Raw genomic sequence first — 18,743 nt, 5'->3', positions numbered from 1 at the left:
AGTGTCCAACATATAAATGAATAAGGAAAATGTGGTATAGGTCTGGGGAGATAGCTCAGTTGGTAAAGTGCTTGCCTTGCAAGCACAGGGCCCCAAGTTCAATCCCCAGCACCGCAAAAAAAAAAAAAAAAAAAAATGTGGTATATATGCAAATGAGTACTACTGAGCCATTGAGAAAAATTAAATTGTTATTTGCAGCAAAATGAACTGGAAGATACCATTTTAAAGACACAATAAGTACTGCATGTTCTCTGTCTCTTCCCCCTCCTTCCCGCTTATATATATATATGGAAACTTAAAAAAAAAAAAAAAAAAGGTGAACCTGAAAGTAAAACAGTCATTACTTGGGACTGGAAAGATTGAAAAAAGGTAACTGGATATGATAAATGAACACCGTATGCATTTATGGAAATAGCACACTGAATCCCATTAACTTTAATTTAAAAATCTCATAAAACTCTTATTCCAAGAATTATTTAAATCTTTATTGAATATTGGTGTCACAGGTCGCAATCCTTGCCATCTATTTACATCAGCTCCACAAGCTGGATTCATGAAAAATCTGCTCCACTGGTATTTTTAAAGGGGGAGAACTCTTTCTTCTAACACTGCCTTAATCTACAGGGCATCCATTCAAAAACCTTTCTGAAATTTTTCCTCAATAAGTTGCAGGTTGGATCTCTCAATTTGGTATTTTGCTGTCTGAGGTTGAAATCTTACAGAAGAAATCCAAGATAGGATTCAAATAAGTTTATTGGTCCCAGAGAACACTGGCAGGGATGAGGTAGAGTGGGATAGGAAAGAGAAGGAAGCACCTGAGACCTACCCGTTCCTAGCTCAGGCAGGCTGGCTCCAAAGACCACAGAAAGAGGTCAAGCAGAGCCACAGGTGTTGGACGTTGGAAGTAAATGGCATAGCCACCCTGAATGCAGTGGTAGGTCCCTGGGACACATTATGGGCACTGACAAATGGCATCTGTTACATGTGCAGAGGAAACAAATGGATTCCAGGTGCCTGACTGTATTACTTACTACTAGTGTGTACGATTATCATGCTAGGATAAATTTAAGAAAAACCCAGGACATTTGGTAGCATTTCCTGGTCCTTCTTCAGTCTTTGATTTCATTAATTGGGATATTTAAGTGATTTTATTCCTGCCTGAGTCTTTCCAAAGTTTAAAACCTTGACATTAATGTTTGATTAAAGACAGAAATGAGTTTTTAGATCTGAAGGTTGCTTACTTAAAAAAAAAAAAGAAAGAAAAAAATGGAAAAAAAAAACTTTTATTATGGGAAATCGCAAACATACATAAAATGAGAAAAAAACAAAATATAATGAAGTCATACTTTATCATCTTGAGAAATTCTGAAATATGACCTTTCCATAAATCTTGAATTTAGTTCCCAATTAACATTAAAAGGCTGAATTCTAGTCTCCCTTTTAATTTAAATGTAACTAACATGTCATGGTTAAATGGAAGAAAACCTTTGAGCCAGGCTCTCATGATTAATAGGGAGTGGTCTGAATCTATTCTGTTGAGTAGTAGTGATTTCCACTGGCTAATAATAAGAATAGTTTAGTAGAAACTTTATGCAAAATATCATCATTTCACTTGACAAGTTCTGAGGATAAAGTAGAATACAAAATGATCTCACTAGAGAAGCCATCCATGTGGTCAATCGGTACATTCCACAGTTACCCTCTTCTGGCCCAGTCAATTACATGCAGTTCTCAGACCCTGCAAGAAAAGGCCACACTGACTGTCAGCCCACACCCTTTCCACTTCTGAGGACAAATTGGCTGGTACCTTTGGTACAGAGCTCTTATATGGTTGGTTCAAATTTTGAGCAAATGAAAAAGTATTTGACTCTGACTGCAGGCATCTCTGTGGCCAGCTCGACATGGGAGTGAGCATCCTCACGTGGGCAGGAACACAGTCCCACAACCAAAACCAAAAGCCAGTTCCCCTGCTACAGCCCAATGTTAATGAGTCTCTCATTGACAACCCTGGGCACAAGGAAGCTGCTCAAGTAGGTAGTGTGGCGTAATAGAAAGAACACAGATTTTAAAGCCAAGTTCCTGATTCTGCCACTTTACTATATGACTTTAGTAAAACTACAGACCTTCTTTCAGCTTCAGCATTCTCATGTGGAAGACAGGGATGTCTGGAGCCAGATTGCGGGGGAGGGGGGGATTAATTTAGATGATCATGCCAAGTGTTTAGCATGTAGTAGATTCTTAATTGTTCATCCTCTCCTTGTTTTCTTTCATTTTTCATTCTCTTCCTTCTAAGCCACAAACACTAGCTATTGTCCCAGAGCTCATGGGGAGCCAAGCACTAATGAGCCGCACCTAAGTGTAATCACATTCCTAGTCTTCGTCAGCTCAGGTTGCCGAAACTAAACACCATACATGAGGCTTAAACAATCAAAATTTTCTTACAATTCTGGGGGCGAGACACCCAAGCTCAAGCAACTGGCAGGCTTGGTTTCTCCTGAGGCCTCTCTCGTGGCTTATGGATGGCCTTTCTCTGCACACACGAACACCCCTAGTGTCTCCTCATCTTCCTCTAAGGACACCGGGCCTATTGGGCAAGGGCTCCACCGTTATGCCCTTTTTTAGCCCTGATCACCTCTTTAAAGGCTCTTACTACAAATACAGGCACATGGAGGTTAGAACTTCAAATATATGAATTTGGGGAAAACATAATTCAGTCCATCACATTCACTTTCTGTAAAGTAAGAGGAACTTGCCTAAGGTTCCACAGTTCTAAAGTGGCAGACCTGACACTAAAACCCTAGTTGAAAGCCCATGTGCTTTCAACTCTGCCTTCAAGTCTTCACCAGCATGTCTGTGGGTGAGGCAGAACCCAGAATGAGAACCTAGAGCATATCTGTAGAGGTAAGAATAGCATTTTCATGGAGCTGCGGTAGAGCTCAGTGGCAGAGCACTTATCCAGCATACTTGAGGCCCTGGGTTCTATCTCCAGCACCAAACAACAACAACAACAACAACAACAACAAAGGGTCTTCATGAGGTTTAATTCACTTAGCACAGTATCTGGCACAGGGTAAATGCTTATTGAGGTGATATGAGTGATTATCATTTTAGACAGCTGTCAAAAACAATTCAGACCAAAATTTGTAAGCTGAATCTTGTAGCTCCATATAAATATCCTCTTAAAGGATAACAAATCTCAAGTTGAAATTTGCATTAAAAATCCTGTATAGCTTAGTACAGTCTTAGGCAAAAAAAGCGTTTGTTTGTTTGTTTTTGTTTTTAGCTATTTTGCAGTTACTAAAATTCCCTCATAAAGTTAAACAAATGAGTTTTTAACCAATTCAAAACTTCTGCAAGGTGAATGTAGAAAAGAATCATGAAATAAGCATTTATCAAAGAATCACGATGTCACAAGAATTAAAACCACACCTGGAATGTTTTATGAAACTTTCACTGAAATTAATTAAACCAGGTTATTGTGCTATTGAAGTTTTTAAAAAAATTTTTTTTTAAAAAAGATCTTTTACATTTTAAAAAGTAACAGTGGAGTGTCATAACAAGTTTCATTTCCATCCCTGGTCATTTCTTCTTCAATAGCCCCCAAACTATAATTTCATCAGCACTATTAAAATCTTGGATAATGAAGAAAATTTGTAATTACCTGATACATTTGAAAGATATGATGAATCAATCTAAGTAATTATGGTTAAAAAAATAATCTTAATTTCTTAAGTGTTTTTGGTCTCAATTATTACCTTTGACCATACATTTTATTTTTTTCTGTATGGAAAGAATTTAGGACATTTAAATTTCCTATGCTACAAATCAGTTGACATTTTAAGAGGATCATACCTTTCTTCTTTAAGCTGGGTAAACATCCATGTTCTTCTTTGACAGAGATTTTGCAATTCTTTATTCGACAGAAGAAAGATCGTCTGGAGCCAGAATATACACGTGTGCTTCCAGCATGACAATTACTGTGAACTGGCAAACCAGCTTCCACAGCAGAAGGGGGCAAGAGAAGAAGTGGAAATGAATATTTCCAAATATTTCTAAAATTTACCTCCTAATGTTTTCTGATCATGTACAGTGTTTTAATAAATTGAGAAGATAAATGATTATTTAAAGTAACAACATGATTGTACAATAAATCCTGAACTGAACATACCAAAAAGTGTGGTTGTCAAGCAATTCCATTTTTTTTTTTTTTTTTTTTGCGGTGCTGGGGATCAAACCCAGGGCCTTGTGTTTGCAACCAAGCACTCTATCAACTGAGCTATCTCCCCAGCCCAAGCAATCCCATTTTGACAATTCAAAACACTTGCAATTTATCTACTTCTCCCCCAAGGGATAGATAATAAACTTAAATCAAAATTGAATTAAAAAATAAAGAAAAACTCAATTATAATAGTAATCTGTGGCATAGAACAGCATTATATTTTTATATCATAAATGACAATTTGGCACTAATCATTTTCACAGATTAAGTATTTTCATAGAACATACTTCTCAAGACCAATTATATAAGCTCTTTCACACTGAGAAGAACTAATCCAAGTAAGAAAGAATATTTGTCTCTCAGCATATACCTAAGTAATGAAAACTTCAACAATTGTTTTGACCCCACACAATACCTTCTTAGAAAAATTTCATTTGCTTATAAAAAATAATGAATATGAATCTGTCAGATGTTTCCCAAAGGATCTTCTTTTTTTTTTTTTTTTTGCAGTGCTGGGGATTGAACCCAGGGCCTTGTGCTTGCAGGGCAGGCACTCTACCAACTGAGCTATGTCCCCAGCCCTCCCAAAGCATCTTCATTTGAATGTACTTGTTTTCAGGTGTCTGCAGAAATTAGGATTTCTCTACATAGCTAAAGTTGGTGAACATAAAGTTCACTAAATAATACTCTTCTTGATAAAACTTTAATTAACTGGTTTAAAAAATTATACAGTTGGGGCTGGGGATATAACTCAGTTGGTAGAGTGCTGGCCTCGCAAGCACAAAGCCCTGGGTTCGATCCCCAGCACGGCAAAAAAAAAAAAATTATACACGTGTACTTTCAGGTAACAATTATATTTACAGAAAATGGTGAGCATGCTAAATAAATGAGTACTTACTTTTGACATCTATTAACTTCTGTCTTGGTGAAATGTCAGAAGAAGAAAGTTGTTCCTTTACTTTGGCAACATCTTTTGGATGTAAGAAGTCAAATAAGCTTTGTCCAGTTAAACTAGCCTATTCATAAGGTAAAGGTTCATTTAAAAACAAGTGCCACATATTTTTACATTTCCTCACACAGACATATGATAAATACTCTATATTAAAGACTGATTTTCTAAAGCTTGGAGATAAATGTCCAGTACATGGCAAAACAATGACTAAGTCAGTGTTAGAAGCATGGTGATATTTGTAGACAGAAAAAAATACATGCACTCAGAACTATTCTTGGATATACATAAAACACGTACAAATGCCTAATTCCCAATATTCAGTTATATCTTGTTACAGTTTATTTTTCCTAAAATTTTTTAGTTGTAGATGGACACAATACCTTATTTTTTAAATTTATTTTTATGTGGTGCTGAGGATTAAACTTAGCACCTCACATGTGCTATGCAAGCATGCTACCACTGAGCTACAACCTCAGCCCTTGTTACTACTTTTAACATCCTCCAATTCACATATTATGTACAAATCACTATGATTTACTTTGTACTTTTTTTATCTTTTATAAAAGCAGAGAAATTACATTGTAGATTAATATGCAAGTCACAGAACATCTGATTTTATGGTATGACTTAAAGAGATTGCTATACTCTAAACAAACAAACCAACCAAATACTCAAAAAAAAAAAAAAAAAAAAAAAATCCAACCCAGAAAACCTCTCACTCCCATCCCATGACTCCTATACGCAGATCACACCTAGATCTAAACTCAATTCTATGGCCACTCAACTGCCTGTTCCTCTTACTCTCTGGACTTCTAGGCTCTTGGCCCCTGCTATCTTCCTCCCCTTCTGACAGCCTCACAGATATTCCACTTCACATGTGAAGCCCTGTCTGACCACAATGATCACACCTCTTTGAACTCCTGTATTACCCAAGTAGACATTCCTATAGAGGGTAGAACAGATGGACCAGCTGATATGAGAAGATAGATATACTAAAAAACTAGCGAGGGGTTTTCAAGATGGCGGCCTAGAGGGTGGCTGCATTTCGTGTTGCTCCAGGACTCAGGATTCAAGAGAGGAGATATTGGGACGCTTGGGACCAACTCAAAGCAGCCGGGTGACTCTCACCCCCTGGGGGGGCATCCCGGATGGGACGGGGGTCCCGGAACGCAGGAAACTTTGTGAAGTAGAACTGCCGGCGAGACGCCCCTCGCCCCGCTGGAGCAGTGAACTCGGACAGCTGGGAGCTCCGTAGAGGAGGCCGCTCGGCACAGCGCTGGGACTCGGAGCAGCCACTGGGGCTCCGGCGGCTGCCCGGGGGAGGAGTGGCGGGGAGAACTGTGTGGACTCAGGACACCGGGGCCTGCCCTGAGGAGGAGGAGAGGAGCGTGGCCACTTGGATTCGGAGAGACTGCACCAGAGCTGCAGGCGGTTGCCAGAGGAGAAGCTGCGCAGCGAGCTGTTTGGAATCAGAACGACGCTTCTGAACACCGGGGCCTGCCCTGAGGACGAGGAGGAAGAGGAGCGGCTGCTTGGATTCGGGTGACTACACCGGAGCTACAGGCGGTTGCCAGAGAAGGGGCTGCGTGGCGAGCTGCTTGGACTCTGACCACTTCTGAACCCCGGGGCCTGCCCGGAGGAGTAGGAGAAGGAGGAGGAGGAGTGCGGCGGGTCCTTTGGACTCGCAGTGACTGCATTAGCGCTCCAGGCGGCTGCTCAGAGGAGAAGGCGAGTGGTGAGTTGTTTGGTCTTAAAGTGACAGCTCCTGAACACAGGGGCCTGCCTGGAGGAGAAGCGTGGTGGGACGCTTGGTCTTGAGTGGCCGCACCAGAGCTCCGGGCGGTGCCCAGAGGACCCGTGCAGCGGGTCACGTGGATTCAGAGCCACTCAGAGGGACTGCTCCTGAACACCCGGGGGGTTATCTGGAGAAGGAGGAGGAACGGGGAGGGTCACTTCGACTCGGAGTGATGTACATAATTAAAATGATCAGAGAAGCAAACGATGAGATGAAAGAGCAAATGCAAGCATTGAATGATCGCACCAATCGACAGTTAAAAGAGCAAATACAGGAAGCAAAAGATCATTTCAATAAAGAGTTAGAGATATTGAAAAAAAACCAAACAGAAATCCTTGACATGAAGGAAACAATAAACCAAATTAAGAACTCCATAGAAAGCATATCCAATAGAATAGAACACCTGGAAGACAGAACCTCAGACATTGAAGACAAAATATTTAACCTTGAAAACAAAGTTGAACAAACAGAGAAGATGGTAAGAAATCATGAACAGAATCTACAAGAACTATGGAATATCATGAAAAGGCCAAATTTAAGAATTATTGGGATTGAGGAAGGTCTAGAGAAACAAGCCAAAGGAATGAACAACCTATTCAATGAAATAATATCAGAAAATTTCCCAAATCTGAAGAATGAAATAGAAAATCAAGTTCAAGAAGCTTACAGGACTCCAAATACACAAAATTACAACAGACCCACACCAAGGCACATTATAATGAAAATACCTAACATACAAAATAAAGACAGAATTTTAAAGGCTGTGAGAGAAAAGAACCAAATTACATTCAGGGGGAAACCAATACGCATATCAGCAGATTTTTCAATCCAGACCCTAAAAGCTAGAAGGTCCTGGAACAACATTTTTCAAGCCCTGAAAGAAAATGGATGCCAACCAAGAATCTTATACCCAGCAAAACTTACCTTCAAATTTGACGATGAAATAAAATCCTTCCATGATAAACAAAAGCTAAAAGAATTTACAAAAAGAAAGCCAGCATTACAGAACATTCTCAACAAAATATTCCATGAGGAAGAGATGAAAAACAAAGAAGCAAATCAGCAAAGGGAGGAATTATCCTAAAGGAATTGTCAAATAAAGGAGGAAACAAGTTGTGTCAAACAAATAAATAAACAAAATTTTAAAAATGAACCAAATGACCGGGAAACCAAATCATTTCTCTATAATAACCCTGAATGTTAATGGCCTGAATTCATCAATCAAAAGACATAGACTGGCAGACTGGATTAAAAAGAAAGATCCAAAAATATGTTGCCTGCAAGAGACTCACCTCATAGAAAAAGATACCCATAGATTAAAGGTGAAAGGATGGGGAAAAACATACCATGCACATGGACTCAGCAAAAAAGCTGGAGTATCCATCCTCATTTCCGATAATGTGGACTTCAAGCCAAAGTTAGTCAGAAGGGATAAAGAAGGTCATTTCATACTGCTTAAGGGAAGCATAAATCAGCACGATATAACAATCATAAACATCTATGCCCCAAACAGTGGCTCATCTATGTATGTCAAACAAATCCTTCTCAATTTCAGAAACCAAATAGACCACAACACAATAATACTAGGTGATTTTAACACGCCTCTCTCACCACTGGACAGATCTTCCAGACAAAAATTGAACAAAGAAACCATAGATCTCAATAACACAATCAATAATTTAGACTTAACGGACATTTATAGAATATACCATCCAACCAAGAGCGAATACACTTTCTTCTCAGCAGCACATGGATCCTTCTCTAAAATAGACCATATATTATGCCACAAAGCTAATGTTAGCAAATACAAGAAGATAGAGACACTAGCATGTATTCTATCAGATCATCATGGATTGAAGTTAGAAATAAATGAAAGAGTAAAACACAGAAACTATTCCAACATCTGGAGATTAAACAATATGCTATTATATGATGAATGGATAACAGAAGATATTAGGAAGGAAATTAAAAAATTCTTAGAGGTAAATGAGAACAAAGAAACATCATATCAAAATCTCTGGGACACTATGAAAGCAGTACTTAGAGGGAAATTTATTTCATGGAGCGCATTTAATAAAAGAAGTAAAACTCAACAAATAAACAACCTAACACTACAGCTCAAAGCCTTAGAAAAAGAAGAACAGAACAGCACCAAAAGTAGTAGAAGACAGGAAATAGTTAAACTCAGAGCTGAAATCAATGAAATTGAAACAAAAGAAACAATACAAAAAATTGACAAAATAAATAGTTGGTTCTTCGAAAAAATAAACAAAATTGATAAACCTTTAGCCACACTAACAAAGAGAAGACGAGAGAAAACCCAAATCACTAAAATTCGGAATGAACAAGGAAATATCACAACAGACAGGATGGAAATACAAAACATAATTAGAAGCTATTTTGAAAATCTATACTCCAACAAAATAGAAAATTTCGAAGACATCAACAGGTTTCTAGAGACATATGAATTGCCTAAACTGAATGAGGAGGACATAAACAATTTAAATAGACCAATTTCAAGTACTGAAATAGAAGAAGTCATCAAAAGCCTACCAACAAAGAAAAGTCCGGGACCAGATGGGTTCTCAGCCGAGTTCTACAAAACCTTTAAGGAAGAGCTCATTCCAATACTTCTCAAAGTATTCCATAAAATAGAAGAGGAGGGAACCCTCCCAAACTCATTCTATGAAGCCAATATCACACTGATACCTAAACCAGACAGAGACTCATCAAGGAAAGAAAATTTCAGACCAATATCCTTAATGAACATCGACGCAAAAATTCTCAACAAAATTTTAGCAAATCGCATACAAAAACATATTAAAAAGATAGTGCACCATGATCAAGTGGGTTTCATCCCAGGGATGCAAGGTTGGTTCAACATCAGGAAATCAATAAACGTAATTCACCATATTAATAGACTTAAAGTCAAGAATCACATGATTATTTCAATAGATGCAGAAAAAGCATTTGATAAAATACAGCACCCCTTCATGCTCAAAACACTAGAAAAAATAGGGATAGTGGGAACATTCCTTAACATTGTAAAGGCCATTTATGCTAAGCCCATGGCTAATATCATTCTAAATGGTGAAAAACTGAAAGCATTCCCCCTAAAAACTGGAACAAGGCAGGGATGCCCTCTTTCACCACTTCTATTCAACATCGTTCTTGAGACTCTGGCCAGAGCAATTAGACAAACCAAAGAAATTAAAGGGATATGAATTGGAAAAGAAGAACTCAAACTATCCCTGTTCGCTGATGACATGATTATATATTTAGAGGAACCTGGAAATTCCACCAGAAAACTCTTAGAACTCATAAGTGAGTTCAGTAAAGTAGCAGGTTACAAGATCAATGCCCATAAATCCAACGCATTTTTATACATAAGTGATGAATCTTCAGAAAGAGAAATTAGGAAAACTACCCCATTCACAATAGCCTCGAAAAAAATAAAATACTTGGGAATCAATCTCACAAAAGAGGTGAAAGACCTCTACAATGAGAACTATACAACACTAAAGAAAGAAATTAAAGAACACCTTAGAAGATGGAAAGATCTTCCATGTTCTTGGATAGGAAGAATTAATATTGTCAAAATGGCCATACTACCTAAAGTGCTATACAAATTCAATGCAATTCCAATTAAAATCCCAATTGTGTACCTTACAGAAATAGAGCAAGCAATTATGAAATTCATCTGGAAGAATAAGAAACCCAGAATAGCTAAAGCAATCCTTAGCAGGAAGAGTGAAACAGGGGGTATTGCAATATCAGATCTTCAACTCTACTACAAAGCAATAGTAACAAAAACGGCATGGTATTGGTACCAAAATAGAAAGGTAGATCAATGGTACAGAATAGAGGACACGGACACAAACCCAAATAAATACAATTTTCTCATACTAGACAAATGGGCCAAAAATATGCAATGGAGAAAAGATAGCCTCTTCAACAAATGGTGCTGGGAGAATTGGAAATCCATATGCAACAGAATGAAACTAAACCCATATCTCTCACCATGCACGAAACTAAACTCAAAATGGATTAAGGACCTCGGAATCAGACCAGAGACCCTGCATCTTATAGAAGAAAAAGTAGGTCCAAATCTTCACCTTGTTGGTCTAGGATCAGACTTCCTTAACAGGACTCCCATAGCACAAGAAATAAAAGCTAGAATCAACCACTGGGATAGATTCAAACTAAAAAGCTTTCTCTCAGCAAAGGAAACTATCAGCAATGCGAAGAAAGAGCCTACAGAGTGGGAGAATATCTTTGCCAATCATACTTCAGATAGAGCACTAATCTCCAGAATCTATAAAGAACTCAAAAAACTCTACTCCAAGAATTCAAATAGTCCAGTCAACAAATGGGCTAAGGAAATGAATAGACACTTCACAGAAGAAGATCTACAAGCAATCAACAAACATATGGAAAAATGTTCAACATCTCTAGTAATAAGAGAAATGCAAATCAAAACCACCCTAAGATTCCATCTCACCCCAATTAGAATGGCGATTATCAAGAATATGAGCAACAACAGGTGTTGGCGAGGATGTGGGGAGAAAGGTACACTCATACACTGCTGGTGGGGCTGCAAATTAGTGCAGCCACTATGGAAAGCAGTGTGGAGATTCCTTAGAAAACTTGGAATGGAACCACCATTTGACCCAGCTATCCCACTCCTTGGCCTATACCAAAGGACTTAAAATCTGCATACTACAGAAATACAGCCACATCAATGTTCATAGCTGCTCAATTCACAATAGCCAGACTGTGGAACCAACCTAGATGCCCTTCAATTGATGAGTGGATAAAGAAACTGTGGTATATATATACAATGGAATATTACTCAGCCACAAAGAATGATAAAATTATGACATTTGCAGGCAAATGGATGAAATTGGAGAATATCATGCTAAGTGAAATAGGCCGATCTCAAAAAGCCAAAGGACGAATGATATCGCTGATAAGTGGAGGATGACACATAATGGGGGGGAGGGAAGGGTTAGAGTTAGGGTTAGGGAGGGGGGCAAGTATAGAGGAAGGAAGTACTGTATAGAGGGTAAAGAGGGGTGGGAGCGGTGGGGGGAAGGGAAAAAATAACAGAATGAATCAAACAACATTGCTCTATGTAAATTTATGATTACACAAATGGTATGCCTTTACGCCATGTACAAACAGAGAAACAACATGTATCCCATTTGTTTACAATAAAAAAAAAAAAAAGAAATATTTATAAACATGGAACAAAAAAAAAAAAAAACTAGCAACCAGATTTATGTGCCAGTCTGCTGTGTGTTTGGGTAATAGAAGTGTATGTCCATAACTGTACTTTGGAGCAAGTCAGGTTTCTGAATCTGAAAAGTATCACAGGAATCCTAACGTCTTCCTGAGTAGCCAGTGAGCCTCTTAAATGGCCTCTGATGTACAAAAGTCAGTGCTCAGGGGAACTGGACTCTGTGTCACTAATTTGGAACTTGAGTGCTACCCTGCATTATCAGTTATCTTAGCTTGGTGTGTGTGCCTAGTGATCTCCAACTCCAATTAAAAGGAATCATCACCACTCCTATGTCCCCAACTGTAATTAGCTGGAAGATTAACTGGTTCTCAATGCTTCTGTACAAAAGGTTCATAATCTTTTCTGTTATTTAACTCATTACCCATAAATGCCTCATATCCTCCCAACCTTGAGAACAGAGGGGAAATAATGGGAGTTACTCAAGATCAAAGCTGTGGTCTACCTGATTTCTAATACTCTGTCGGATGTGTTTCAGTACTGTAGTTTTTGAGTAACTAGTCGAAATTAAACAGTGTTCAGGAATGAGGTAATTGCCAAGCCAGTTACATAAAAGATCTATCTTGGATTTGTAGCCAGAGCTGAAATGAAAAGCTATAATGCAATGTATATGACAATAATAATAATGCTGCCTCTTGATATATAGAAGGGTGACTAACACTTTTCAGATACTCCAGTTTGGTATCTTTTTTAGTCACTGCATCTTGAGAGACAGGTATAATTATTATTTCCAGTTTTTACATAGAAGGAAGCTGAGGCTCAGGAACAGTAAGCTGCTAAAGGTCAAGAAAGGCACACCGCGGTCAGTAAAAACAAACATACCCTCTTTCCAGGTATTTTCCCATCTCTCTTATGAATTCTAACTTAGCAGAACCTAAGCCCATATCCCATGGATTAGCTGTTTAGAAACAGCTTCACAAATATGTATTTGTTTAAAAAATTAAGCATTGGAAAACATCCTCAGTTTTAGATACCTGATCATAATTAAGTACTTTGGAGACTGACTTAGAAACGAAGAGAATTTTTCCTCTTTCACATCCAACCACAAACAGGAAGCCTTCTGCAATCTAGGGTTAAAAAAAAAAAAAAAATTAAATATCTTATGTCTTACATTAGTTCAGATGTTGAGGAAACTATGTGGTAATAAAACCAACAGTAGTTACTGTGACGGTAAAAATCAATTTTAAGAAACTTTATTAAGATGTAAAGATTGACAGGATTATCAAACTGAATCCTAGTCTAAACGAATGTTTTTGACATGGAAACTTTAGCCATAGAATATTTAGTTGAGATATTTCCTAATACAAAAATTACCTTGATCAAATTCCATTCTCCTACATATAGGAACTCTAGACATCAAAACACACCGACAGAGAGGACAAGGCAGGGGGCTGCGCCGGTCAGGAAAGGCTGGACATGCCTCATGGGACACCCTCACATGCCTTCTGAATAATGCTACCATTCATTCAGAAACAGAGTGTAAAAATTCTAACATATCCTCATCTCCCATGATAGCTACCCAGCAAATTCCCCTGTAATGCAGCCAGTAGGGAAATGAAGATGGACAGACATAGAACATGAACGTGGCAGAACTTATTTTTACCAATTAGAAACAAATGATGTGAATTAGGCAGAAATATTCTGGAGGGGGGGGAGGTACAGTATCCACAGTTATATGTATGAAGTTATGACTGAAAAAAATACAAAGACTTGTGGGAAAGTTCCCCAGAAATACATTTCCTTATCCTTAAAAATTATTATTTTGTTATCTGCAAAACTCCCTACTTATTCCTACTAGGAAAACTCTTTATATTTAACTATTTAAATAAAAGAGCAACTTTATAAAAAAACAACAACAAAATCTAGGGGCTGGAGATGTGGCTCATAATGGGGCACTTGCCTAGCGTGCATGAGGCCCTGGGTTTAATCTCTAGCACCCGAAAACAAAAACAAAAAACCTAAAAATAAAAAAAATGAAGAAAAACATGAAAACATATATGAAGACTGTTTAAGAAGAGTATGGCTTAAAGTTCATGCCACAGCAGATGACCAAGATACTTATCCACCCAGATAAGCCATCCACGTGTCCTATCTTCCATGGCCAGCCTCCAGACTGGTGACTGAATATTCACGCATGTGGAGGAAGGCAGACAAAAACGCATTGACTAACAATAATGAAGGAACAGGACGCTAGTTACAAGGCTCTAAAAGAGGTGACAATAGTGGGGACACAGCCTACATTAGGGGAGACCAGGAGTTCACGTTACAGACAGGCCACAGGGCCCGTCCTTTGTCTCTTCTTTGCTAATAAGGCATGCCCATTTCTAACTTCAAATTCTATATTAAAAGAAATATGGTATAATGCAGAGTCCTGCATGTTTGAACAGAAGCAAAGAAAATCTGCCTCCCATTCAGAAAGGAAAGGACAAATGCAACTTAGACATAGATCTCTTCACTTACCTTAAGGATTAGGTGCCTGAGCTCATTATCCTGAATAAATGAAGGTCTATAATGATCTCCTAAATAAGAATTTGTCATGCCTAAAGATAAACAGACCAAAAAATTATTGAAAATAGAGTAGAGAGGGAAATGAGGTAAGTTCTCAGTGAGCCCTAGCAATGCTATGCTGCTGCTGCTGAGGACGATGAGGTTGGGAGCATCTCCTCTTCTGGCTTGTTAAGACCTCTTCTATAAATATTCTCTTCTTCCATTATTACTAGAATAAAAACCTTGCTTTTAGGTTGTAAATCCTTGGAATTACTTTTTCCTTTGCATTCAAATTCACAACTACTAAAAGCTTTAAAAGGAAAGCATTATAAAATGCAGGTGCAACAATACTCAAGAATCTAAGAGTTAATTTGATAATTTCTTAAGCTTATTAAAGCTCACCACAAGAATTCCCCTGGATGGGGAAAGACTGGAATTATAAACAAATTTTAAGGATTTGTAATATTTTCAACTAAAAAAAAAACCTTAAAAGATTACGTGGAGACTTCTAATAATATACAAAAATATGTAAAATACAAATAAAATAATTCATTTTAAACCCTTAACACAGAGCTTATTATGTTGAAATTAAAGTCTATAAAGCAACTGGAACATTGGCAAAAAGATAAGGAACTCATCAAACCAAATCCTAGGTAAAAGTCTGACCAGAGACAAGCAAGAACCCAAAACCACCTGGGCTGAGGGCATCCAACCTTGACATGTGATAGCACTTTGCGGCCACAAGGGGGCGCAGAGGCCAAGTCACACAGCCAAAAAGCAAGATCCCCAGGGAAACCGGGATGTAGAAGCAAATCCACTTCCCCCAACTTCTCTTTGTAAGAGATAGGTGGGGTGACACCCCAAGACATTTAAACCACAGATTGGCCCTTGGATAGACCTCAGCCCACACTCACTCACTATCTAAATGACAGAGGGAAGAAAACCTAGAAAACCAAAAGCACCTCATGCTATGTGGGTAACATTTTCTCAGACTAGTAGCACCCCAAAAAGCCCAGCATAAGCAAAAGAAAATCTCCTCTGTCCAAAAGAACATGCATCATAGGCTGCAAAGAATTCCCTGGAATGATTTCTCCCTGTTATTATGACACAGCAGCCTGGTGGACTGTAGCAGGAGAGAGTTCAGACAGATTGAAAGACACAAACAGGGTACAGGGCCAGGGTACAGCAGGAGAGAGATTCTGAGTACTGCAGGGACATTTCCCTATCTGGCCTGAAGCAAGGCTGGCAGAGCACACACAGCAGAAACAAGCTAGGGAAACCCTGTCAGTGAAAATTATCAAAATGGGCAGCCTGACCAGGCAAGGGAGGGAGGACGTGCTGAAGAGAAGTGGGCAGCACAGATAGAGCTGGGCTACAGCAGGTTAGCCAGCACCACGGAGGCTGAGATACTCGTGCACTCACCACAAGCTCTAACACACATGCTCTCAGAATTCCAACAGCAAAAACAACAAGGCAGCAGACCGCTTCACTTTTCCACAGTGTTGATTAGGGGTGGCAGAGCTCAAAGTTACCCCAAAGGACAATTACCAACACTCTTACCACCGCCTCCCCTATTAGAAAATTGTGCTAGCACTTCGTAGGCATTAATTCTTTACTTTTTAAAATATTTTTTTAGTTGTTGATGGATATTTGTTTGTTTATTTATTTATCTATTTATTTATTTATTTATATGTGGTGCTGAGAATTGAACCCAGTGCTTCACACATGCCAGGCAAATGCTCTACCACTGAGCCACAACCCCAGCCCCTAACTCTTTACTCTTTAAGAAAAAAAACCCAAAAGGCAGGTGCATCATCCCCATTCCAGACATATGGAAACCGAAGATTCAAATGTTAAATGACTTGTGTAAAACATACAGATATCAAGTCAAGGAGCCTGAACTAGGAAGTTTGCCACAGGGGCCCACAAACATGAACCACTCCACTCTACCACCACTGGCACACAGGCTGCAAACACAGGATGCCCACAGGCTCTCTGAGAGTACATGCTACAGGGCTGGACCTCTCCAGATGTGATCTGCAGCCACTATCATCAACAAACCACAGGGAGAGGAGAATAAGCAGTTTGGGCCAGGCACAGTAGCGCATGCCTGTAATTCCAGAAGGAGGATCGTAAGTTCAAAACCAGCCTCGGCAATGGTGAGGCGCTAAGAAACTCAGTGAGACTCTGTTTCTAAATAAAATACAAAAAAGGGCTAGAGATGTGGCTCAGTGGTCAAGTGCCCCTGAGTTCAATCCCTGATATACAAAAAAAAAATAATAATAATAATAAGCAGTTAGTTTTACAAGAATGTTAACATTTTCATTTCATCCAAGCCCTTGATTACTTTTCCAGTTATCAACTGTATTCTACAACAGGTGGGGAGCAGCATCACGGTACACTTGCCTCCCACCCGTTTAGTTTGAAAAGCACCATGGAGAGTATAGTGGGTAAAAATATCATTTCAACTACCATCTGCCTTTAAAATAATTATGGTATGGACCAAGATAACATGGTCCACATGCAGCCCTTTGAAGACCCAGCTTCCACACTTTGGCAGAGCAAGCCTGGTACACTGTACCAAGTGCACTGGATGCAGATCCAATTTCCTGAGTCATCCCGCATACGGGGGAGCAGCACTGACTCAACGACTGGCGAGGCTGTGTGGACATGCACCTGACCACTCACTTCAGCTCAGAAGGACCGGAGCCCAAACTGACACTCTGCCCCAAGGAAACCCCTGTGCATTTAGACAGTGCCTCCTCCCTGCCAAGCTCCCACGGTCTCTCGCAGCACTCAGACCTCAGCTGTGACATTTACCACAGTAGGTTTTAATGATTTTGCCATCAGTCTGTCCCTCTTGTCTGGCCATGAATCCCTAGAGGGCAGAGACTTTGGCTCATTCATTTTTAAACCCTAGCACAGAGCAGGCACATAGCTCAATTCATTGGCTGATCCTAGCTTAGGTTCTCCTTCCTCAGGACACTGCTCACGTGAAAATTCAAGGGTAATTTTAAGGTTGCACTCAAATGACCTCAGCTGAGCCTGCACATTTTCATTGTTACGAGATTCAAGAGAAACGACACATACACTTTATGCAAGCCCCACTTGTGGGTAAAAGAGACCTTATTGCACAATAGACTATTACGAAATTTTCGTAAAATCTCCAGTCGTGCTCCCCCAAGGAAGCCCCAGGAGTATACGGCTCTCCACTAAGGGACTTCAATTGGACCTGGCCAAGTCCCTGTAGGAGGCCCATGTCATTTCCTTTTCCCTGAAATAGATGTTCCCTGAAAAAGATGGCTTGCAGTGTAGGACACAGATCTAGAGTAAGACCCTTGGTCAACCTTTGTTCATTCCTTTTTTGTATGTTTTGAGTCAAATTTTGCCATGATCTTTTAGATCTTTACCACTCTTTAGACTCTCCTCGGTGGTCTTCAGCTTGCTACTCTGCCAGGTCTCACCTTCTCAATCTAAGTTTGTATCAAAAACATTACAATATCTAAAACTTGGTTTTCTACTCTCATTACCCAGCCCCTCAAATTAGACTGGAATTACTTGCAAATCAGACATGGTCTCGGCTATACATAGAAACATACGCATTTATTGCACTTCAATTTAAAGGTCAGGCTCAACTTGGGGGACTCCTAAGGTCAGACACAAGTATGTACACATCAAAAGGCAAGGACAAAGAACCTGGTCACAGAAGGATATCTGAGACTAGTGAGGTGTGATGCAGTTTAAAGCACTACTGGCAAATCTGAATGAAGTTTTAAGAGAAACTGAATTCAAGGAGACTATTTTCAAATAGAAACCTCCCAATGCCTTTATATTATACTAATTAATACTACTCTTCAGAACTTCTTAAGGATTGAGAGATACGAAGGGCAAGTAATATTCTCTTCATATTGCACCTGGGAAAATAATCAGAATGTAAAGACTTCAAAGTTCACATTATAAGCTTGATACAAGTATCGCTTTCATTAGAACC

The 18,743-nt window shown here is 39.2% G+C and overlaps 1 protein-coding gene across 5 annotated transcripts in view; it reads right to left on the bottom strand.

The window, feature by feature from the left end:
- Positions 1 to 18,743, bottom strand: part of BMAL2 (basic helix-loop-helix ARNT like 2) — a 92,952-nt gene that overhangs the window by 38,865 nt on the left and 35,344 nt on the right. For all 5 annotated transcript variants that reach the window (XM_079139373.1, XM_079139377.1, XM_079139374.1 and 2 more), the window contains 4 exons: positions 14,726 to 14,805; positions 13,240 to 13,332; positions 5,118 to 5,235; positions 3,853 to 3,996 (listed from right to left, as the gene is read on the bottom strand). In XM_079139373.1, the coding sequence (XP_078995499.1) occupies positions 3,853 to 3,996; positions 5,118 to 5,235; positions 13,240 to 13,332; positions 14,726 to 14,805 (435 nt within the window). The remainder of the gene's footprint in view (positions 1 to 3,852; positions 3,997 to 5,117; positions 5,236 to 13,239; positions 13,333 to 14,725; positions 14,806 to 18,743) is intronic.

The sequence above is a fragment of the Sciurus vulgaris genome (assembly GCF_902686455.1).
Source record: "Sciurus vulgaris genome assembly, chromosome: 5".
In the NCBI taxonomy this organism is placed as follows: domain Eukaryota; kingdom Metazoa; phylum Chordata; class Mammalia; order Rodentia; family Sciuridae; genus Sciurus; species Sciurus vulgaris.
This window is presented reverse-complemented; position numbering and strand designations above follow the sequence as displayed.